The sequence below is a fragment of the Geotrypetes seraphini genome, chromosome 2 (assembly GCF_902459505.1).
Source record: "Geotrypetes seraphini chromosome 2, aGeoSer1.1, whole genome shotgun sequence".
Lineage (NCBI taxonomy): Eukaryota > Metazoa > Chordata > Amphibia > Gymnophiona > Dermophiidae > Geotrypetes > Geotrypetes seraphini.
In genome coordinates this window covers 368,370,282-368,395,870 of record NC_047085.1, presented here as the reverse complement: position 1 = coordinate 368,395,870, position 25,589 = coordinate 368,370,282, and the positions used below count along the sequence as shown (strand labels likewise).

General features: G+C 45.5%; 1 protein-coding gene across 3 annotated transcripts in view; it reads left to right on the top strand.

The window, feature by feature from the left end:
• The first annotated feature begins 5,676 nt into the window (after positions 1-5,676).
• Positions 5,677-25,589, top strand: part of DPY19L1 (dpy-19 like C-mannosyltransferase 1) — a 298,312-nt gene continuing 278,399 nt past the window's right edge. The window contains exon 1 of one of the 3 annotated variants that reach the window (XM_033930604.1): positions 5,677-6,175. In XM_033930604.1, the coding sequence (XP_033786495.1) occupies positions 5,809-6,175 (367 nt within the window). In that variant the 5' untranslated portion in view covers positions 5,677-5,808. The remainder of the gene's footprint in view (positions 6,176-25,589) is intronic. The other 2 variants (XM_033930603.1, XM_033930602.1) reach the window with 2 other exon arrangements.

Below are 25,589 nucleotides of genomic sequence, written 5' to 3'. Positions count from 1 at the left end.
TACCTGGGGTGATATGTTCTGGGGGTCTCGCGGCCCACCTGCACACGTGGGCGGAGCCACAAACAGAAAATCAGATTTCACCCATTCATGTCAATGGAAAAAATGTAAAAAGCTGCCATTCTCACAGTAATTCAAAAACGGCTTGACCGATTTGAACGAAACTTGGTATGCAGATCCCTCACTACCTGGGGTGATATGTTCTGGGGGTCTCACGGCCCACCTGCACACGTGGGCAGAGCTACAAACAGAAAATCAGATTTCACCCATTCATGTCAATGGAAAAAATGTAAAAAGCTGCCATTCTCACAGTAATTCAAAAACGGCTTGACCGATTTGAACGAAACTTGGTATGCAGATCCCTCACTACCTAGGGTGATATGTTCTGGGGGTCTCGTGGCCCACCTGCACACATGGGCGGAGCTACAAACAGAAAATCAGATTTCACCCATTCATGTCAATGGAAAAAATGTAAAAAGCTGCCATTCTCACAGTAATTCAAAAACGGCTTGACCGATTTGAACGAAACTTGATATGCAGATCCCTCACTACCTGGGGTGATATGTTCTGGGGGTCTCGCGGCCCACAACTCTATGTTGCTTGCTCAGGGCTGGGTTCACCCAAGAATTTATATGTTCTTGCTCCAGGAGGTGAAACTAAAAATGTTGTTTATAATCACGTTTTGCGTTAGTTGTATTGTATTCATTTTGTCAAATATTTCACATTATAATTTGAATATTGTACTTTTTATTAAGCTGTAAAAAAATAATTTCATTCACCACTATAAAGTATCTTTATTTGAATCCATTTACAGTGTTATTGCTATAATTAAATACCCGTGCAACGCCGGGGCATCAGCTAGTAGAACATAATGTTGAGTATGGCACATCTGCAACCAACCTATTTCTTACCTTAGCTGAGACCATAGCTAATACCCTAAATGTAACCGACTGTTACGTTTGTGGAGGGACTCATATGGGAGAACATTGGCCTTGGGAAGCACAGGAAGTAGACCTTACTAAAACTTCTTTTTTTGCAGTAAATTTTACCAGATCTCCTCCTTTAATGGTAGGCTCCCCTTGGATTCTGAAAACTTTATTTGTCCCTGATTATTGTCTTGTAAGACTTCAAACACCAGGAGCCTTTCAAGCAGGGTAGTCCGCCTGTACGCGTACCTATATCTGGGTACCAAACAATTCTAGTTGGGCCACCTGGCCCAATGACACCCGACCCTTCAATGATACATTTTTCTTACTCTTACACCACTCTCAATATTCCAACCTCTACAAAGACCCGTCTGAGCAAGTGAATTGGCCGGCCCCTGATGGCCTTTATTGGATATGTGAAAATAAAGCATACGCCTGGCTACCCAAGACTTGGGAAGGATCATGTACTCTAGGCATTATCCGACCCAGTTTCTTTCTACTCCCACTCGAACATGGAGCCCGCTTAGGTTTTCAGGTATACCAATCTCGTAACAGAAACAAACGTGCTATAGATGTTACTAAAGGACTACAGATAGGTGAATGGAAGGATAACGATTGGCCCCCTTCCTGTATCATCAGCTATTATGGCCCTGCCACTTGGGCCGCCGACAGCATGTGGGGATACCGCACCCCCATTTACATCCTGAATAGACTTATCAGACTTCAGGCAGTAGTTGAGACTATTACTAATGCCACTTCTCTTGCCCTAAACATTTTAGCAGCCCATGATGACCAGCTCAGAAATGCTATTTACCAGAACAGATTAGCCTTAGATTACTTATTGGCTACTGAAGGTGGTGTCTGTGGTAAATTCAATTTATCAAACTGTTGTTTGCATATTGACGAGGTAGGGCAGGTAGTGAAAGATATTACTGATGGGATGAAAGAAGTTGCACATGTCCCGGTTCAAACCTGGAATGGTGTCCAACCGGATTGGTTCACTTCCTGGTTTCCTAACATTGGAGCTCTTAGACCTATCTTGATTTTCTTAGGCATTCTTTGTCTAATCTTTTTGTTAGTTCTATGCTGTCTCCCTTGCTGTGTCAATCTTGTGAGAACTACAACTGCTCACGTTTCACGCCAAATGCTAGCTGCACATATCTATTGTCATCTTACTCCACAGACCATGAATCCCAGATACCAGACTATGCGACCCCTTAAAAATATATTTGCTGATTTCCCTCTTCATGAGGAACCATCCACCTCAGTGATCTATTCAGACCTTCAAGACACAGCTGAGTCTCATGACATACCTTTGTAATCAACCCACTGGGTATCTGAATATTTAGGCTTATTTCTATAATCACTTATGAATGATTTTGTTTGTATCTCTTTATACAATTATTTCAAATATTATGCTATATTACTGATTTTTATATCTAGTCACTGTGACATGTTATTCCGTTCTTTGTTAGTATAGTTTGTGGGTGGGCCATTTGTCCTTTTAATCTTTTATCATGCTCAATTTCAAGTACTTGGGCCTTATGCCTGTACTCCGTGATCAAATCTATATACTTGAGTCATCTACATCTACCGACAGGATGTCAAAGCCTCCTGGAGCTTTGAAGAGGGGAATGAGAGGAGGGGGAAGAACAGTAAGTCCTTGTACTAATACAGGTGAAGCGAATTAAGCCCTTTAGGTAGAATTAAAGGTGAAGAAAATGGAAGACCTACCCTGACCCAACCTCTGCTATAGTAAACCAAATGAGTCACAAAACATTTTGACTATAATGGTCCGCTGTTATACAATATTTGGGAAATAACCTGCTGAGATAAGCGAAACTCATGATAAGCAAAACAAGCGAAACTCACCCCTTTATATGACAAACAGGCACCACATCTGCTATGATATCATAAAAGGATTAAGACACATCCTGATAAGCATCCTGATCAAGAATAGAATATAAAAGTACATTATTTTGCAAGAATACCATGTGACAAACAGGCTTTTACTGGCCGATGGCTTGAAATTGCTGATAGTGATGATTAAAATGGCATATGCGGGAAAAGATAGATTTTCTGGTAAACAGGACGCACGTATAACATGACACAAATATTATAAACCAATTAGTGAATTAACAAGTGTAATGATGTGAAAGAAATAACCAATAAAAACTAATCATGTGATTTAGACCAACGTGGTGCTAGCCACCTAGAAATGTATAAAAACAGGCCTTTTAGAGGAAATAGGCAGAACAGACACCGGAAGATCTTCAGGCCTGATGATCACGCTATATGCTGAAAGATTTGTTCTCGTAAGCTGTTACTGATTTATTAATAAATATACTTATTGATTAACAACAGTATATTGAGTGTGAGGTCTCTCATTGGATGTAGGCCCATGACAGCGGGCCAACAACAGTCCTCCTCCAAATCCATCTCTCATTGTCCCCTTCTGCCGACCCTAAGTCCATCTCTCCCTGTCCCTTACAAATCTGACATCTTTCCCTCCCTCCCTTATTCCATTCTTCATAAATCTCTCCCTCCTGCCCTCATTTGAGTCCATCTCTCCCTTCCCCCACTCCCTCTGCCAAGTCTTAATACTTTCTCTCTCTACCTTCTACTCCTCCCCAGAATCTGAAATGTCTTGGGTGGGGCCTTATTTCTAGAGCACTGTGGTGGAAGAGGCACCTCGCTACTGGGCAGCATACCTACTGGTTGGTTCTCTCAGCTGCGTCCCTTTGCTGACATATATTCCTTCCCCCACCCCTCCCGCCACGTGCCTGCCTTTAATTTCTTACAAAAGCCCTGGCGTCTTCTCTCCACTGTGGCCCTCCCTCTCTGACAACTTCCTGTTTCTGCTAGGGCTGGCTGCAGTGGGGAGAAGACGCCGGGGCTGGCGGCAGGGCAATGCTGTACTTTTGTAAGAAATTAAAGGTAGACACGGCGGGAGGAGTAAGGGAAGGAGTAGATGTCGACAAAGGGACACGGCAGAGAGCGCTGACCAGCAGACATGCTGGCCGATAGCAAGATGCCACTCCCAGCTTCGTAAGAGGTACTTATTTCCACACAGAATCCCTGTCGGGCCCTGTTATAGTACTACCGGCAACTTTCGGGGAGGCCATGGCTCCTGTGCCCCCCCTTCCGACGCCTATAGGAGTGGGTAAGCATTTACTCATATGTGAATGAGGAAATTGTAGCAGATATAACATAAGAAATAGTAGACTTGGAGAAAGCAGACAGATTTGATAACACAAATAAAGGAGTATCCCTGCTTAAAACATTTCCTAATAGTAACCAATAGGGAGTAACATCATTTTCAGTGTTAGGCACCCTTAGTAAAGGTTTTCAATGGTATCCTAACAGCCTGTACTCGCCCCCTGCTTAACAGAAGGTAAGAAAACTTGAGGGACGACCTTGAGCTTCAAAGAAAACTAAGCAGGCTGGCTAACAGGTACCCACTGGGATTGGCCTGTTAGCTAGACTGAAGTCTGTGTGTTGTCAATGCAGGCAGAGCTAAGTAATCGCTTCTAGCACGAGTAACTCCCTCCCAAAAAGGGACAAAAAATACACCAATTAAAATAATAAAATGTGAAGAGCAGTCCAAACACTCCTGCAGGCACATGTGCAGAAGGGAAAAAACTGTAGGTGAAGTAGAGCAGAGGCACAGAATAAAATCTGGATTGAATTCCTTCTGCATATGGCACGCAGCCATTGGGATAGTACTCACTGTCTAGAACAGTGTTTCTCAACTTGGTCCTGGAGTACCCCCCTTGCCAGTCAGGTTATCCATAATGAATATGCATAACTTTGATTTGCATACACTGCCTCCATTATATGCAAATTTCATTTTTGCATATTCGTTGTGGATACCTTGAAAACCTGACTGGCAAGGGGATACTCCAGGACCGAGTTGAGAAACACTGGTCTAGAACAGTAGTTTCCAGCCTTGTGCCAATCGGGTTTTCAGGCTAGCCCTATGAATATGCATGAAGCAGATTTGCATGCCTGTCACTTCCATTATATGCAAATCTTTCTCATGCATATTCATTAGGGCTAGCCTGAAAACCAGATTGGCCTGGTGGTCCTCCAGGACAGGGTTGGGAACCACTGAGCTAGAATGTCTCCCCTATTGCACAGGACAGCTGAGATTGCTTTGTTTGTGGAGACATTCTCTTGATTGACCTAGGATCTTGAATGAAGATGTTTTAGATCTGTTTACATATTTGTATGTTGGTTATATATGATGATGTTTGTAGTTTTGTAAACCGCTTAGGTCTAGGTGAGTTACAATTTTTTTAAATAAGTAAATAAAGGGGCTCCTACCAGGGAAGTCACCAAGGCCTGAAAAGTTTGCAAAAAAGTAGTGTTCCTTGCAGGGCATTACACAGAGTGCTTATTTTAGTACCAATGCATTTGCATAGGACTCTGATGGCTGCTACCACAATTGGTAAGTCTCCAAGAACCCTGTTGTGCATCAGAGGCTGAGCTAACTTGCAAGTATAATGCAGGATATAACCAGTTGTGGCAAGCTTTTGAGCGTTAGGGTCTGAGCCTGTTTAAAAAAAAAAAAGTACCCATTGAACGTTCTCCGTGGGGAAACCCTCGCAGCCACTCAGCTCAGCCAGTCCCCGATGAGATCACAAATATCAGCCAACCAGCTCGCCGCAGCACAGGAAGCGCTCGGAGGAGGTGGCGTTGCCAGCTTTCCCGTTGCCGTGACGACGGGAAGAGGCTGGAGGTTTGGCTTGGCTGTTGTCACGGTGTATACGTCACAGTGGAGGGGGCGGGGCAGTGCCTCTCCCGTCCCCCTCTCGTAGCCCAAGTTGTGTGTGAGTGTCCGTTACCTCTCCGCTGTTTTTGGGATAAGCTCCCATCGCGTCCCATGGCGGTGCAGCAGAGCATCAGGGAGCGCAGCAAGCTGCGCAAGAAACAGCAGCAGCCACCGTCGCCGCTTTCACCTGCTCCGACGTCGCCGCCGCCGCCCGTTCTTCGGTCGGAGTCCGGCTCGGGGCATGAGGCTCGGGGGCCCATGCTCGGGGAGTCGGGGAGCTGGAGGCGATCTTCCGGTCGCAAGGGGAGCTCCGACCAGAGACCCGCCGAGTCCGGACCGAGCAACTCACAAGCCCGGCCGCCGTCCCAGCCGCCGCCGCCCCACCGGCATCCACTCTGCAGTATGACGGCCGCCCTGCGCGACAGGCTGAGCCTGCGCCGCGCCCCCCGCTTCCGCCACTGGAGCTCGTTGTTTCTAGGTGAGAGAGAGACCCGGCATCCCAGACCCCGGCTGCACCCCTGCCACGAGCCGGCTCTGGGGCAGTAACCGTCCCATGCATCAAGCAGAAGGATCTGGCAGAGTAGTCCTCTAATACAGTAGTTGCACAGGAAAGCGTGACAGGCCATCTTTTCTGAAAACCTGTTTGGGGGTTTGGGGTGAATGTGTTTACGGGAGAAGCTTATGTACTGTTTGACAGGTGGTCAGATGTAACTATATGTTTGCTGGCGAGGGAATTTGGGAGGCTTCAGCTTTGCAAGTTGGCAGGCTCTGCCTTTTTGTTGTCTATTCTATTTGAAAGGAAAATAGAAGATGGCTAGGACTCTCTCCTGCTTTTTTTTGCCTCCCTCTGATACAAAACCAGTTGTAATAGATAGTTTCTTTTGTTCTGAAATTTACATCCACTGAAGCTGTTAGCCTTCTTCTCAACATCTGAGTCAAATGAAACCCACGGATTTCTTTAAGCATGAGTTGTGAAGAGAAACGCATGAATCATACACTTCTCAGAAAAGATCATGGAGTGGGGTCTCAAAGTCCCTCCTTGAGGGCCCTAATCAAGTCGGGTTTTCAGGATTTCCCCAATGAGTATGCATGAGATCTATGTGTATGCAATGCTTTCAATGCACTGGATGGTACCAAAAATCATGTTTTACCATAGCAATCGTAATATGACAAACTGAGTTGTGCATTGTGTGGTAAGGATAGGAATGAATTAACTCATGCAAACAGAGGAGTTACTCTTACATTTCTATTTGCATGTTAACACCTTTTGATTAGTCTGTTTACCATTGCCCTATTTAAAACAATAACAAAAAAGGTTTTGGTGCAGCAAATTGTGAGTACTGTATTTAGGTTGCTCCATGAATATTCATGAGACCTGTTTGATCTTTTGCCAAGGAGATCTGGATATGTTGGATGCTTTTATGGATTATTATTGAAGCTTGCTGAAAATTGGTTTGGAGACCATATTTGATTTTTCTATAAAATTATGTCTCTGACAGAAGCTTGTTGTGGCACCACAGCATTTTGAATGAATCAGATTACAAACCAAATGGTAGGGAAGAGAAAAAGTTAATGATAAAAATCTTAAAATTCAGTTGTCTTGGTAAAAGAACCTGTACAGTACAATACATTTGAATAGCTACACTTGCTCAAGTTGGACAAATCTAAATTAAAATCATTTGTTATTTCCCCCATATTTAGCTAAATATTTTGTGCTTTTTTATTATTTAATTTCCACTGGCTAAAATTAAATGAGATCGGAGAATGTTACAGATACTTTATATAAAACAACACTAAAGAAAAACAGCCCCCTAGTATTGCTAGCATAATTAGGAGAAAGGAAAATTGCTTTACTATAAAGTCCCATGTTCAAGAATCCAGCCAAGTGACAATATTTTAAATGGATGAAGTTATCTGGATAGTATTTTAAGCCAAACCTATCCAGATTGGTTTTCTGCTCAATATACCCTAATAAATTTACCCACATAGCTTGAAGCCTATTTTTGCTGCTTGTCTGGGCAGGGATAAATATTGGTACGACCTGGATAAAATAAAACCATCCATGGGAATCCCCCAGCATCATTATCAAGGTGGGCTGCTGTTGACAGGTTATTTTACTACTAACTTGTTATTTATTTATTTTTTTTTACATAGGCCCCATTTTATACAATGAGACCTAGTCATTGGGTTAACAGTACAATAACAAATCTTAGCCTTATCCCCTTAGATTCTGTGCTAAACTATATCATGAGCAGGGAGAGATACTCATCTCTCAAGCTCTGTCTTGCTAATGCTAAATACTGTACTTCAATCCCAAAATGACAAAGTCCTAAGGCAAGAGACTGAAATCTTATTGTGAGAATGAGTTAAAGTATTTAAACTTTCTTTTCCTATAGGAGGGGCCACTGAAACATTCTCAGCCCAACCAAGACGAGAATGATATGGAGTTATGAAACTTACAAGTTATTCCACACTTTTTGTTTCATTTCATATCATTGAAGCGAAAAGTGTCAAGAAAAGTGTGAAATAACTTGTAAGTTTCATAACTCCATATCATTCTTTTCTTGGTTGGGCTGAGAACGTTTCAGCGGCCCCTCATACATATCTTCAGAGGTTGGCTTTCAACAATTCCATCAAAAATTTTCTTGCAAATGGCACATCCTTCACTAATGTTGGATGACCACACTGAAAGGATTAGGTCCCAATTACTGCCACACACTCTTTCTCTGTCTGTCATTTGCAAGACAGATGCATCTGGGGCCATATCTTAGAGGCAAGAAATTATCTCCGAAACATGTCCAGTTTATTGTCAGCTTTACCACTCTTTTATATCATTTTACATGAATCAGTGTTGTCAGCATGTGTCAGCATGTGACGTAAATACAAACCATATATGGACACAGGTCACATGAAACTTTAAAGAAATAACAAGCATCTTTCTATCTAAAGGCTGAAGTCCAAAGGGTCAGCAGAGCCTTTTTCTTATCTAAAGCTGCTTGCAAATACAGCTATGAAAACAATTGAATTCACTTCACAGCAAGATAAGAACACATCTTCTCAAACATAAAATGCAGTATTTCAGCAAGAGAAGGCAAACAGTGTCTGGATTTACAGCTTCAAACATAGCCTAAGGAAAACTACACGTGTCCCTTCAATCCCCTCTTATGTCATGAAAATGACGTCATAAATGCACAGCATGAGCTGGGAGGGAGAGATACTCTAGATATGTCTCTTGAGGAGGGGTTTTAGGGGCTGTAATATGAATAACACAGTGCATGAGCAGGCGAAAAATTACATAAGAGACAAGAGTGCAGATAATAATAGAGATTATAACAATAAAAAGGTCTTTTACCCAACCCTGCATTCAACTAAAGTGCTGATCCCAAAAATTAGATAAACCAGAGTTACATTTGAGCTCAGCAAAGAGGTCTTCTAATTTCTGAATGGCCATAGTAGGACCTGTATTGTCAGGAATAAAAGTGCAACACCATAAAGTACTAGGAAGAATTTTACAGACACCCCTCTTCTCAGCTAGAATCATATCCAGGGTCATACGATTTTGAAAACCATCTGAGAAGTGGGGCCTAATTGATCAGCAATACCTTGCAAGGCGTCCCTAGAGTAGTTCACAAAGCGTTGCTGATTATAATAAATTTAATTAATCCAATCAACATTCTTATTAATAGTAACAAAGGGAATAAGGGACTCAAACCCAGCCTTAACCTGATCTTGGGCCTTAAATTCATCTGGGACCCCTATAACATCTATGTATACATGCGATCAGATTTATATCGAGACAGAAAAGAGGAAAAACCATGTGAATAGGAAGGATGCCTTTCAGAAAGAATATGCAGGATCATGGTAACCTTAGCTAAAGCACACTGGCCTATCCACTGGCTGGGTAGCTTAACAGTGAGCCAAAAGTCTCCATAGAGCCAGTAAATATCACCTAGGGTGAAAATCTGATGCTGCAACAATGGGGCATACCTATGAGCCAAGACAGAACAATAACCTGGGGGTAAATTACCTACAAAACTACCCTGTGACAGATTAAAAACATGACATGTGTAATTACCCTTATAGATGGTAACGGCAATATCAAGCTTTTTCTGTCCAGGCAGCAAAAGGTATTTAGAACGCCACAGTGCACAAATAGGTAAAATTAGAGGAGGTAGATAGATCCCGTAAGAAAAACTGATGGGTCGGATAGCTAGACCCACCCTTAAACCACATGCCCATAATGTATATACCTTCATCAGTAGGTCTAGGGTTGTCAATAGTAAGAGAAAGCTTAATAATTTGTGCAGGAACACTTTTCCTATAACAGTTTCCAACCTTACGAAGGGTCCTATGAATAAGCAGTGATTTACCATTTTGGTCCACTTTTTTTCAGAGTACTTTCTGGTTTATAAGCCCAGTCAGTATCAATATTCCACCCTACCGCTCCCCAGAATGCACACTTATCCCCCCAACGTGAGTCAGTAACACATATATATACATATGTTTTTAGTTTTAGGAATCTCTGAGGACCAATGGCACAGCCTTGGGATATCAATTGATGAACAGTCCACAATGTCACAATACTCAAAAGTGAAGGTGACCATGTGCACACTGCTGGAAGTATACCAAAGGGTAGTATACTGTCTGTCTTTCTGGATTCCAATTGAAGGACAGCCTTTGGAAGGGAGTCCAGCTTGACGTCGTGTTCGCAAAGAGGTGCCGGGGGTTCTGTTTACAGCAGGAGTGTCATTTACAGATGGGTATGGGCAGAAAGTGTTGTGGACCCAGAACACATCATCCCTGTAGACCCAGTTAGAAATGATCCATACAGGAAGAAAAACTAGCAGCAGCGTTGCCAGTAAGAGAATGATAAAGTTGGTAGAATGCTGCAATGAGATCATCATGTTCCACTGGAGGAGGTGAAATCTGCGCAGGGAAGACTTGCTTCTGGGGTTTTAGGTTAACCCTCTTCAAGCGACTTGCGTGGATCCAAACAGGAGACTCCTCATTGAGTACAGGGGTCCTGGTCACAGCGATCGCAGTAGTGGGAAGGCCAAAGGGGAAATCTGTCTGCTTCCTATCCTTGGAAAGCTTCTGGATGATAACTTTGTCACCAGGCTGGAAAAAATGGGTAGGAATCTGTGGAGAGAAAGGAGAAGTGCAAGACACGTTTCTTTGAACAAGCCCTAATATTTCAATGAGCTTTTGGATGTATTCCTCCTGTATCAAGGGAAGATCACTACTCTCAACTATTGAAGGTTTGTCTACCCATGGGGCGGGGAAAGGTCATCCCATGAGAATCTCAAAAGGAGAGCAGCCAGATGTCTGTGCATACAGAAAGAAATACATCGGGAAAAGAGTCCAAATATCATTCAGCAGCGGTACTCCAATGTGATCCAAATAAGAGATAGAAAACGAGAGAGAAACCATGTTGCCTGTACTGAATGTGGCAACATGTGACAATACCAATACATTTACTTAGTATAGCTATGGCAAAACAGATACAATACTCAGTTACTTAAGGTTCTTAATTGAATAATCCAAAAAGATATGTTTTTGCGTGCTGCATATAACAATTATGCACTTCAGAGAGACCACACTGATGTACTGAATGTATTCAGAAATGTATACTGAATGGATCATATGTAGGGAGCACCACGAAATAAACGCTGTATAAAGTAAAACTTTTTCTTAAACATTTAACCCTTAACAAACTACATTTAGAATATGAAAGCTATAAGTAAAAGAACATTGCACCGTTAGGCTAGTAAGAAGTGGAAAAAGAGCTCTAGAAATGGCCAATGTTATGTATCCTGGGGTACCCACTAAACTAAAGCAAGTAGACATGACACAGACAAAACATAAAGTTTTAAGCGTGAAGCTATTATTCCATCTGTCAAGTGTGTAGGGCTGAATTTAACTCTGCAAATAAACACATTGATATAAAAAAAAACCAAAACTACAAATAATGTATATCATAACCATCTCATATTCGGAAAAAAGCATAAAGCTAATGTCTCTTTGGAGCGTCTCTATCTCTGCAGTGATAAAGAGGACCCTTGGAAAACATTAGAAATATCTGCCCCAAAACTGATCTGGGATGGCTATGTATATATCCGAACTACTGCTAAGAAAAAGAAAAAACATTTTAAATTAGCAACATCCTAATTTCAGCTAAAACAATAGAAAGGAATTGTGTTTTCCAATTTGTTTTCAATTCACAAACGTGCCAGCTGTAGCTATCGAGCTATATATATCTGTAGCAAGGAGCAAAAGGTCAAGAATGAAAATATCACTAGCAAGAAGTTAAAATGTCGAGCGAGCACTACGATAACCAATACCATGATATTGGGCAATGAATAAGGGAGAGCTAGCAGCTGGTATCCAGGGTTTCCCCTCTTTGCACCAAAGTCCGTCCAAAAGGGCGGCTTTGGGCACCTGCCAAACGCCAGGCATCAAGTTCAGAGGGGGATAACAAAGGACTGAAGCTGTGAAAAAAGAGAGGAAGAGAATCCTGTTCACCCTGAGACCCAGGAGCCCATTTAAAAGAAGGGCTTGGGCATCGTGAAAAGTGTGAAAGGTAGTGGGGTGACCAAGGGTCAGAGGAGTAACCATCTCTACCACCATAGCACATGCAGCCAGGGCTCTCAAGCAGGCAAGCATGCCATGAACTTGAACAGGAGTGACTATAGAAAAAAAGGCAACAGAGCGTAACTTACCGCCATGTTCTCCCTTCATGGTGTTACAATGGTCCTGAACAAAGAGATAAAATATATGGTCATAATCAGGAAGACCCAGGCCTGGGCTAGAAACCAAAGCACATCTCAAATGTCCAACATTTCATGAGTCCATCTGATAAGAGCAGTCATTTCAGAACCCAGGGTCTGTCTCAGAATCTGGTTATAGAAGGAACAATCAGAGATCCATTAGCGGCAGTAACCAATCATATCGGGAAAAGTAAGCATGTCTTGATAGCTGGGCGGGGCAGACCCAGAACAGCAGCATGCGGGAAGTGCAGAGTTTCCTCTGACCATGAGACAGGACAAAACCCAGGTATTTCACTTCAGATTTACACCAGTGCAGTTTATTATCCCAGGACAAGCAGGCATGATATTCTCACATGTGGGTGACGTCATCTACGGAGCCCCAGCGCGGACAGCTTTTCAAGCAAACTTGCTAGAAGTTTCAAGTTTGCACACTGCACCACGCATGTGCTAGCCTTCTTGCCACTAGAGGGCGCATCCCCACCTCGTGGTCCTCAGTTCTTTTTCATCCGCGGAGCCAGAAGCCCTGTGGAGAAATTGTGCTAAATTTGCCTTCTGTCGCCGCGGCTGTGTGGGGTTTTTCGCACGGTCGCTGCGTTTTTTCGTCTCTTTTTGCTTTGTTTCTTTCTTTTTCAAAAAAAAAAAAAAAAAATACTTCGTATTCGTTACTACCGGGGGCTCCCGGTAGCCGTGGCCGAGGAACCTCGCTTGTTCCCGGCTCGCTTGTGGGCCCATGTCCCGGCCCGTAACGGGCTTTAAAAAGTGCGGGCGCTGTGAAAGACTCCTTTCTATTACTGACCCGCACAGGTGCTGTTTGCGGTGTTTGGGGCCCCAACACCCGACGGCATCCTGCGATAAGTGTGCCACCTTTCAGAAGCGGGCACTTAAACGCCGAAAGGCCCGCATGGCGGAACTTTTCTCTGTGGAGTCCCCGCCGGGGAAGGCCTCGAGTTCGGCCTCGGCTTCGGCCCCGGCCTTGACCTCGGCCTCGACATCGGCCTCGGCCTCAGCTTCGGGACCGTCGGCGTCGCCTCGGGCCTCGGTGCCTTCGAAGCAGCTGCCCTCTTCCAAGGCCTCGGGTAAGTCTCCGCTTCCCTCCTCAGCTCCATCTAAGAAGCCATCCTCGGGCTCGTCGGCGGGTGGGTCCGCCTCAGTGAAGCCCAAGTTGCCATCGTCCGCTGCCCCGAGGGAATACTCGAGACCGAGGTCGCCCTCTGAGGAGCAGCGGCAGGTCTTGCCGCAGGGGATGTCAATCCCCGTGTTCCAGGAATTGCTCCGGGCGTTGATCGCCTCGGAGCTCACCGGGGCCATTGACCAGCTGCACCAGGCTTCGGCCTCGGCAGCTTCGGCCTCGGAGGCTTCGGCCCCGGTGGCCCCGCAGTTGGCGACCTCGGTCTCGGGTACCGGGGCCTTGGCTCCCGAGGCGCCCACGGCCTCGACCTCGGTGGTTCCCTCGGACCCGGCTTCGCGAGATCCGCCGGAGCGTAGTGTGCGGCCGAAGGACAAGGGGCGCCGAGTACGAAGACTTTCGTCCTCGTCCTCGGGGTCCTCGAGGGGTTCGTCTCCCTCGGGCAGGTCTCGAGCGAGGCGCAAGCCGAGGAAGGCTAAGAGGTCTCGGACCTCGCCTCGGCGGCGTGGTCGCTCGTCACCGGCCAGGGGCGGGGCCTTGCAAGTTCGGGATTTGCGGGTTGATAACCCCATTTTGTTCCGGTCTCCGGCCAGGGAGAGCTCTCGGGCTTCCTCGCCCGGGCCGAAGGGGCGGACCTCGGTGCCTCGGACCCCGGGGGGATCCCCGAGGGGTTCCTCCAGGCGCACCCGGTCTCCGACTCCGTCGAGGTCGCAGGACTGTGCCTCTTTGGGGTCGGGGTCGGGTAGGGAGCCCAGATACTCCAACCAGGCCTCTCCCTTCGGCTCTGCCGGGAAGTCTCGGTCTCCCTCTCCTCCTGCTAAACCCTCGTCCTTTACGAGGTTTGTGCAGGATATGGCTGCGGCTTTGGGTGTTGACTTGTCGGAAGGGTCCACTTACACCAAGGAGTTTTTGGAGGAGCAGGATCTCCCTGCCCCCCCCAGGGAGTCGCCGCGCCTTCCAATTAACAAGGTCCTCTGTCAGACCTTTCTGAGGAATCTTGAGGCTCCATTGACGGTCGCTGTGGTCCCCGCCAAAATGGAGTCTAAGTATCGCACCCTTCCCATCAAAGGGTTTGAGAAGGGCCAACTTTCCCACACTTCGCTTCTGGTGGAATCGGCGGTCAAAAAATCTCAGCCTTCCCGGGTCTCGGCGACGGTCCCGCCTAGTAGGGAGGGCCGGACCCTTGACAAATTTGGGCGCCGTCTCTATGCGAACTCTCTGATGGCGACCAGGGTCCTGAACTACGCCTTCTCGTACTCTTCCTTCCTCCGTACGATGGTGAAGGACCTCCCCTCCTTTCGGGAGGTGATGCCTGAGTCGCATAGGGACCGGTTCGCCACCTTTAGTTCCAACCTGACCCAGCTGCGCCTCTATTTATTCCACGCGGTTTATGATGCATTTGAACTCGCCTCGAGGGTCTCCGCCTGTGCAGTGGCCATGCGCCGGCTGGCGTGGCTCCGTACCCTCGAAATGGAGGCCAATTTGCAGGAACGCCTGGCTAATTTGCCTTGCGTTGGCGTGGAATTGTTTGATGACACTTTGGATGCGGCGACGGAGCGACTTTCCAAACAGGAACGCTCTTTGGCCTCTCTGGTGAAGCCGAAGCCTAAGGCGCCTGCTCAGCGCCCCTTCAGGCAGCCTCCGAGGAGATACCCTCAGAAGTCCACACCGGCCTTCTCCAGACCGCCCCCTCGAAGACAGCCCCAGCAGGGTAGAGGCGGCCCCTCTAAACCTGCCGCGCAGGGGGCCGCCAAGGCCGCGCCGTCCTTTTGACGGGATAGGCGGTTGGGGGCGGGCCCCCACCGCAATATCGAGCCACCCCCTCCCCATCGGGGGTCGGCTGACGGCCTTTGCCGGGGCCTGGTCGGTGATCACGTCGGACGCCTGGGTGCTCGGGATAATCTCAGACGGCTATTTGCTGAACTTCTCCTGTCCGCCTCCGGACTTGCCCCCCGGGGCTTGCCCTCCCAATCGGAACCAGCTGCCCCTTCTCCTGGAGGAGGCCAGGGCCTTGTTGAGCCTCAGGGCGGTCGAGGTGGTGCCTCGCGATCAGATGGGCCTGGGATTTTACTCCCGTTACTTTTTGGTCCCAAAAAAGACCGGGGACTTACGCCCCATTTTGGACCTCCGGAAGCTCAACAAGTTCCTGGTCCGAGAGAAGTTCCGTATGTTATCGCTCCCGGTTCTCTATCCTCTTTTGGAGGAGGGGGATTGGATGTGCTCCCTGGACTTGAAGGAAGCTTACACCCATGTTCCGGTGCATCCCGCTTGCCGCAGGTTTTTGCGGTTTCAGGTCGGGGATTTGCACCTGCAGTATCGGGTTCTTCCCTTCGGGCTGGCATCCTCCCCTCGGGTATTCACCAAGTGTATGGTGGTGGTGGCGGCGGCCCTGCGCTCGCGGGGTCTACAGGTCTTTCCCTATCTGGACGATTGGCTGATCAAAGCCCCGTCCAGGGAGGGGGTTATCTTAGCGACCCGACAGACTATCAGTCTTTTACAGGGCCTGGGGTTCGAAGTGAACTTCCCCAAATCTCAATTGCGTCCGGCGCAGTCTCTCCAGTTCATTGGAGCCGTGCTGGACACGGTTCGCCTTCGCGCTTTTCTCCCCCCGCCCCGGCGGGAGACTCTGCTTCGGTGGAGTCGGCATTGTCGAGTGCAGTCTCAGGTGTCGGCCCAGCACATGATGGTTTTGCTGGGTCACATGGCGTCGACGGTTCACGTCACGCCGTTCGCTCGCTTACACCTGAGAATCGCGCAATGGACTCTGTCGTCGCAGTGGCGCCAGGATCGCGATCCGGTGTCTTCCCGGATATCAGTAACTCCTTGTTTACGTCGATCGCTCCGTTGGTGGACCGACTCTTCCAATTTGTCAGGGGGTTTGCTGTTTCGCGTTCCTCCTCACACCAAGGTCTTGACGACGGACTCTTCCGAGTACGCGTGGGGAGCGCACCTGGACGGTCTGAGGACGCAGGCTCTGTGGTCGGCCGTGGACCGTCGGTGCCACATCAATGTGCTGGAGCTTCGCGCCATTTTTCTGGCGGCGCGAGCTTTTGTCCACCTGCTGCACGACCAGGTAGTACTCGTGCGGACGGACAATCAGGTAGCGATGTACTATGTCAACAAGCAGGGGGGTACGGGCTCTTGGCCTCTATGCCAGGAGGCTCTCCGTCTTTGGGACTGGGCAATTTCCCAGAATATCTTTCTGCGGGCGGTCTACATTCAGGGAGAGCAGAACCGGCTTGCAGACAAACTCAGTCGTCTTCTCCAGCCGCACGAATGGTCTCTGAACTCCCGAGTACTTCGCGAGGTTTTCAACCGCTGGGGAACTCCTCAAGTGGATCTGTTTGCCTCTCCGGAGACTCGCAAGTTACCCCTCTATTGCTCTCGGATCTACTCTCCGGATCGTCTCGAAGCGGATGCCTTCCTCCTCGAATGGGAGGGGAGGTTCCTTTATGCGTTTCCACCGTTCCCTCTGATTTTGAGAACGCTGGTTCATCTCAGATCGGCCGGAGCCTCCATGATCCTCATTGCACCTCGGTGGCCAAGGCAGCCCTGGTTCTCCCTACTTCTTCAACTCAGTACCAGGGAACCTCTACTTCTACCGGTGTTTCCCTCTCTGCTGTCTCAGAGTCGGGGTTCGCTGTTGCATCCCAATCTTCAGTCTTTACATCTGACTGCTTGGTTTCTCTCCCTCTGACTTCGGTTCCGGTGTCTCGGGCCGTGAGGGACGTTTTGGAGGCCTCGCGTAAGGTCTCGACTCGGCTTTGCTATACTCAGAAATGGACCAGGTTTTCTTCCTGGTGTTCTTTGAATAGTCTGCAACCAGATTCGGTGCCTGTGGCTTCGCTTCTGGAATATCTTTTGCATTTGTCTGAGTCTGGCCTGAAAACGACTTCCATTCGGGTGCATCTCAGTGCCATTGCAGCATTCCATCGGCATCTTGAGGGTCGTTCTCTCTCTCTTCATCCTCTGGTGACACGTTTCATGAAGGGGCTAGTGAATATCCATCCTCCTCTGAAACCTCCTCCGGTGGTGTGGGATCTTAATGTGGTCTTGGCTCAGCTTATGAAGCCTCCCTTTGAACCCATTGACAAGTCGCATCTTAAGTTTCTTACTTGGAAAGTAGTCTTTTTGATTGCACTCACATCTGCTCGCCGAATCAGTGAGTTACAGTCCTTGGTTGCGGATCCTCCTTTCACGGTCTTTCATCATGATAAGGTGGTTCTCCGCACCCATCCCAAATTTTTACCTAAAGTTGTGTCTGATTTCCACCTCAATCAGTCTATTGTCCTTCCGGTGTTTTTTCCGAAGCCCCATTCTCATCCTGGTGAGGCGGCGCTTCATACCCTTGATTGTAAGAGGGCGTTGGCCTTTTATCTCCAACGCTCCAAGTCTTATCGGAAGGTTCCTCAATTATTTTTGTCCTTTGATCCTAATCGTTTGGGACACCCGGTTTCGAAGCGCACCTTGTCCAACTGGTTAGCTGCTTGCATTTCTTTTTGCTACGCTCAGGCTGGTCTCCCGCTTGCGGGTCGCGTTACGGGTCATAAAGTCCGGGCGATGGCAGCTTCTGTGGCTTTCCTCCGATCTACACCTATGGAGGACATTTGTAAAGCTGCCACTTGGTCTTCGGTTCATACGTTCACCTCTCACTACTGTCTGGATACTTTGTCCAGAAGCGACGGCCGGTTTGGCCAGTCGGTGTTACGTAACCTGTTTTCATAATTTGCCATCCTCCCACCTGCCCTTTTTTGGTTGGCTTGGAGGTCACCCACATGTGAGAATATCATGCCTGCTTGTCCTGGGATAAAGCACAGTTACTTACCGTAACAGGTGTTATCCAGGGACAGCAGGCATATATTCTCACAACCCGCCCACCTCCCCGGGGATGGCTTTCTTTGCTATGTTATGGAACTGAGGACCACGAGGTGGGGATGCGCCCTCTAGTGGCAAGAAGGCTAGCACATGCGTGGTGCAGTGTGCAAACTTGAAACTTCTAGCAAGTTTGCTTGAAAAGCTGTCCGCGCTGGGGCTCCGTAGATGACGTCACCCACATGTGAGAATATATGCCTGCTGTCCCTGGATAACACCTGTTACGGTAAGTAACTGTGCTTTTTGTGACACCTTGTGACCACACACAGACAACCATTGTAAAAGGTGCAAACTATCAGCCTGACAGGTCTCCTGAATTATGGAACACAAAAAGAGGTACAGGATGAGGACAGAACCATGAGGGGCAGTGCATGACTGTAGAATAGTCCGGAGGACAATGAAGAACACCACAAGGGAGTCAACATAGCCCTGGGGCATTCCACACCAGGTATACTGTTGCTTAAAGGTGAAGGCAAAAAGGGGCTGAGAAGCCTCATCAACAGGGACTAAAAAACAACAACATTCTTTAGGACAATGACAGAAAAAAAAAACATTGGCTGCCGGTGGAATGGAGGAGAGGAAGGAAGAAACATCAGGGACAATGGGTGCAATGAGAATTACCAAAACATTAACAGCCCGAAAGTCTAGGACGAAGCGGGGGATGCCATCAGCTTTGACAACAGGATTGATAGTGGTTTTGATAATACCGGAGGAAAGAAAAGTGACAATCAGTGGAATCATGATTCTCACCATACTGCTTACAACATTGTCAGTGGAAGCCCAAACCGGGAAGTCTGGGGGAAGGGGCAAAAGCATTCATGCACGGACCCTGATAATGAAAGCAAAGAACAACAGTCAAGTCTGGCAATCAAAAGTGCATTTGTACTTTATATAATTCAAACTGTCAAAATAGAAAAATATAGCGTTCAGTCAGAAAGAGAAAACCAGAATTGCATTCCTTAAGGTCAGTAACTAGGTATCCAAATAAGCACAGAGAAAATTTACAACTTGCTAATCTTCTAAAAACAAAACAAAATTTTGCCAGCACAGAACACAAAGGAAGCAGCCGTAGAAGAAACGCACAAAATGAGTCAGGATCAAACTATTGTATGTTCGAAAGGGAGACAAGAAACAGTTCTTGTGTACAAGCTACGAGGGAAAGATCTTAGACTGATTCAAACACCGCTTGCAATTCATTCCACATAACAGCATGCTCTACCTCAGTGTTAACACAGTCTCTATGGTTGTTGTGTAAAACACACTAAATCACAAATAGTCAGGCTTACTTTGTTTAAGAGTACAGACAGTCAAAATTCACTATGTAAAGAGAACAGATCTCAAGTGTCTGCAGTCAAACCTCAGAGAAACTATTCGAGTGAACAATTTTGACTGATATAACCAAAGACAAATTTTTTTCAGTGCTTATTGCTTAAGTGATTGTCGATTATAATACTGAAAAAATACTTAGCTTGGGTCGAACTTCACAACCCAGCCCGCTCAATAGATATAATCCAATAAATCCAATATCCAATAAGACGGAAGATCTCCGTTTCGCCCGGAAATATATTATATCAGGCTTCTTCAGAAAATAAGGATTTGGTCAAGGACAGACACTCTTGGACCATCCATGACTAGCCACAGAGTCGAGCAGCGGTATAACTTTCAACCAACAGCTCGAAGCGGCAAACGCAAAACCTCAGTGTTAAACATATAAACAGTGCAAACGTATACGGGAAAGGATTGGTGACACAGAAAGATGTAGGCTGAAGGAAGAATGTCACACACACAGGCAACATAAGCCTTACAAGTCTCATCTGTCTAGGAGGGGGAGAATTCTAAGTTCCTTTATGACTCATTACAAAAACAATATAACAATGCAAAAATATTCGCTTATCTTACCTTATAAGCGAGGTACAGTAATAAGAGACAATAAAATCTTATACTCTATAAAATTTTTAACCTCACAAATGACAGAGTGGGCAGGGGGGTTCTATAAATAATTTCATTCTTCCCGAAAGAATGACAGCTGCTTATATTCACGAGGGGCGCTTACCGAAAGTACCCCGAGATGCTTCCCAAAAACACCGTAATAGAACCCAAAGCTTGAACTTAAAATAAAGGGTGGGAACATGTCACCAATACCAGTGAGTATTAAAGAACAGAAAAAAATTAAAAAATACTCACAAAATATTGGTGATGTCATCTACCCCTCCCAAGCGGGCCCCCAACTGAAAGGATTAGGTCCCAATTACTGCCCTACACTCTTTCTCTGTCTGTCATTTGCAAGACAGATGCATCTGGGAACATATCTTAGAGGCAAGAAATTATCTCCGAAACATGTCCAGTTTATTGTCAGCTTTACCACTCTTTTATATCATTTTACATGAATCAGTGTTGTCAGCATGTGACGTAAATACAAACCATATATGGAAACAGGTCACATGAAACTTTAAAGAAATAACAAGCATCTTTCCATCTAAAGGCTGAAGTCCAAAGGGTCAGCAGAGCCTTTTTCTTATCTAAAGCTGCTTGCAAATATAGCTATGAAAACAATTGAATTCACTTCACAACAAGATAAGAACACATCTTCTCAAACATAAAATGTATTTCATCAAGAGAAGGCAAACAGTGTCTGGATTTACAGCTTCAAACATAGCCTAAGGAAAACTACACGTGTCCCTTCACACACTACATTTAGCCCGATTGATAACACCAGTTTGATAATTTCTAATTTTTTTCTTTGCTCTCCTTTCAATTTTGTTTTTGGACTTGGCTCATGCCTTTCCAGTAATATCTCAGGGCAACTTATTTTCAGGTACATTAGTTGTTCGTCTAGTGACTTTTTTCCCTTCCCCCAACCTCTTTTTTTTTCTGGTTCTCCTTTTCTCTGTCCTGTGGCCTCTTATCTCTCCTTTTTTCCTCCTTTCCAGTTAGTTTTCACTCTCCTCCCAAAGACCCTGTCCTACAGGTTACCTAGTGACAAGGGCTTTGCACAGCTTGAATAGGTACTAAGGCTGCTTATGTTTAGTAAGTGGAATTCTTAATGGCTTTTAGTACTACTATTTTAAAGTGTCTTTCCAAGACTTGAAATTATGTGGTCAAACAGATGTATGTCTTAGTTTCCTGGGTGTGTGCACTGACTGCTAGAGAAGACCTCAATATCTCAAATTATCACTTCTTTTTCCCATGTTCCCTGTGCAATGAGGTTGTATTTTTAATCTTAAAACTTTGTTTTCCCTCTGTTCTTGACCAGTAGACTGATCTTTGCCATCAGCACCATATCATCATACCATGTTAATAAAGTATCTGTGCAGATTAGATACAAAGCAGTACAAAACAAGTGAGCTGCTAGCAGTAAGAAAGACAAATCGATTTAAACCACTATGCTGCTTCTGCACATAAAACAGATTGGAAATTGCCTTGTGTTTTTTTTTTTTTTTTTGAGCAAGGATAATTCAGTCTGAACTGGACAGGCCATCCAAAGCAAATAGGAGATGTTGAAGTCAGACTATAATTTTATATAGAAAAATAAGATATCAGTTGGAAGGCTGTAAAACCTAGAGTAACTATCTTGGGCCCAATATTCAAAAATAGCTGAGCACCTAAATTTGTACCCCATTTTCAGCCAAGTTTAGGAGAGAAGCAATAGTGGCTGGTCACATCGAAGGTGATCAACGTCGGAGGCAAGAAGACACAGAAGAGGGTAGAGAAAACAAAACACCAGTATCGTACAAGATGACTATTGATAAAATAATTCAAACACACAGAGAGGCATTAGTCTGCAGGCAAGTAGCACAGCAAAAAACCAATCCAACAAGCATGAATACAATTTATTAATTGTAGACCCAACATGGCCATGTTTTGCCCTAAGGCTGTGTCAAGGGTAAAAGCTGTTGAACCAAGCAATAAAACAATACAAATTATAAAAGTCAATCATACTAAAACAATAAATATAAATCGTAAAAGTCATACCTTCTAACAAAATGTACAAATATGCAAATCACTATGCACATGCAAAAACAATAATGTGCCATGATTTAAAAAAAAAACCAACATAAAAAGTGGTCATACTTAAAACAGAATAAGTGGGAAATCACTTATTAATAGCCATTCAAGCAATAAGTTCTGTGAAAATTCAAGTGTAAGAGGCAGCAAGAGAGGCTGTAAGCACTAGCTTGTTTGTTAATATAAATAACAGCTTTATACAGTGATCATCAGCAGGCAGCCATTAAAACGTCTAGTGAACTAAAAGCAATAAAACAACACAAAGAACCAAAATGGGCATGTACCTATAAGGGAATAGAAACACAACTTCCCCTAGTTAGCTTAAAAACTGTTCAAATAATTTTTCTTAGTAAATGCAGCAACAGCAGAGCCCCCACTGAAAAAATAAAATAAGACTATACTGTATATACTTGAATATAAACCAAGGTAACCTTTTTTTCCCCCTAAAAAGAGAGGGAAAAAAGATTAACTCAAATATAAATTGAGGGTTTATATTTCAAGTGCCTTGCCAGGCTCTACACCTAGCCCCCTCCTTTCCCTGCCAGGCTCTGCTCCCCGTCTCTCCCTCTGATTCCTTGCAGGCCTGCCCTGGACCTGCTGTAAGCCCTGGTGGTCCAGTGGTGAACCGTGATAGGAGGGATCCCTCCTGCCTTCTGTCCCAGCTGATTCTGAAACATCATACCTCCCTTTCGCCTCCCAGATCTCTAGAAAATTTACCTTGCAAGCCCTGGTGGTCAAGCGGTGAACTAGGGCAGGTTTGATCTTTCTATGCTCTTACCCCTTGCAGAACTGCTATCTAAAATGGCTGCCGCAAGTATTCACAGCAACCTTGGAAGACAACGGGAACTCACGAAGTGCCATGAGAACTCTCAGCAGCCATTTTAGATTGCAGCTCTGCACAGAGCAGGAGTGTAGGAAGATTGAGCCTGCCCCAGAGTTCACCGCTGGACTACCAAGACTTTCAAGGTAGGCTTTCTAAAGATCTGGAGGCGGTAGGGAAGTGTGATGTTTCAGGATCAGCCGGACAGGAGGTAGGAGGGATCCCTCCTGTCATGGCTCACCTCTGGACCACCAGGGCTTAAGACAGGCCGGGGGGGGGGAGGGGATGGACACTGACTTGAATATAAACTGACATCCCCATTTTTGGGCCTAAAAATCTTGGTTTATATTTGAGTGTATGCGGTACTCACAGTTGGCAACACAGTGCAAAGGAACAGCAATCTACCTCTCCACTCTAACAGACAGTTTAGAAGAAATGCCATACTGTTCTGAGTTCTTGCTTAAATGCATGCTGGGAAGGTCAGAGGTCAACCCAAAAGTAACTACAGTAAAACCTTGGTTTGCAAGCACAATTCGTTCTGAAAACATGCTTATAATCCAAAACACTCGTATATCAAAACAAATTTCCCCATAAGAAATAATGGAAACTCCACAACAGCGAAAGATTAGAGAAGCTGGGCCTCTTCTCCCTCGAACAGAGGAGATTGAGAGGGGACATGATCGAAACATTCAAGGTATTGAAGGGAATAGACTTAGTAGATAAGGACAGGTTGTTCACCCTCTCCAAGGTAGGGAGAAAAATTGAAAGTGGATAGATTCCGTACGAACATAAGGAAGCTCTTCTTCACCCAGAGAATGGTAGAGAACTGGAACTCTCTTCCGGAGTCTGTCCTAGGGGAAAACACCCTCAAGGATTCAAGACAAAGTTAGACAAGTTCCTGCTGAACCAGAACATATGCAGGTACTGCTACTCTCAGTTAGGGCGCTGGTCTTTGACCAGAGGGCTGCCGCATGAGCGGACTGCTGGGCACGATGGACCACTGGTCTAACCCAACAGCGACAATTCTTATGTTCTTAATCCCAAAACTTTAATACAAAATACTATATGTACTCGTATTGCAAGACCTTGCTTGTTTAGAACAATCACTACACTCCTGTAGTGTCAGAGATAGAGAGAAGAACCATAGACTCAGTTGTGATGGTGTGATGTGTGTATTCTGTATGTACTTGTATTGCAAGACCTTGCTTGTATATCAAGTCAAGTTAAAATTTAATAAAATGTTTTGCTTGTCTTGCAAAGCACTTGCATACCAAGTTACTTGCAATCCAAGGTTTTACTATACTTTAAAATCACTTAAAATGCCATTAAACTGAGGAGGAGTGTGTGGCGCAGTGGTTGGATCTACAGCCTCAGCACCCTGGGGTTGTGGGTTCAAACCCCGCGCTGCTCCTTGTGACCCTGGGCAAGTCACTTAATCCTCCATAGCCCCAGGTACGTTAGATAGATTGTGAGCCCACCGGGACAGAGAGGGAAAATGCTTGAGTACCTGATTGTAAAAAACCGCTTAGATAACCTTGATAGGCGGTATATAAAATCCTAATAAACTTGAAACTTGATATTAGCATAAATAATTACAGAGATCAGGCTTAAAACTAACGAGACAAATTCTATGTTAAAAGCCATTTATATTTTATAACACAACCAATGGGGGCCAAAAAATATCAATCTTTTTTTATAAATTCATATCAAAAATCAAGGGTGGAGTAATCTAACACCACCACCAGCAACACCCGAATCCGGACAGTATTATCTCTATTCGTCTAAACAGCAGAATCCGGACAATATTATCTCTATTCGTCTAAACAACCTATCACTATCTAATATCTACTACCAATTTATCCTGGAAAAGTCCAGAACAACAATTGTAACTTAACGCATTCTTGATTATATGTACTGCAATGCTACTGGAAATGTCCAGTCTTCTAACTTGTAATCCGCTTAGAACCGCAAGGCACAAGCGGAATAGAAATCACTAATGTAATGTAATGTAATGATCTACTGTCTGTGTCAACCTAAAATCTATATCCCCTCCCCCACCTTTTACAAAGCAGCGCTAGTGGCCGCCACTGCAAACTGCCCCGAAGCCCATAGGGATTTAAAGGTCTTCAAGGGCTTTTGCTTTGCGGCTTTGTAAAATCGGAGGCATATCGGAAACAGAATGCCAGAAGTATTTTTAAATACTGCTGTGCGTTTCAGCGACCATCTTGGATGTGTTCCAGTGATGTAAGGAGCATCATTGGATATAAAAGAGTGATGCAGATGCATAGAAAAAATCTCAAGG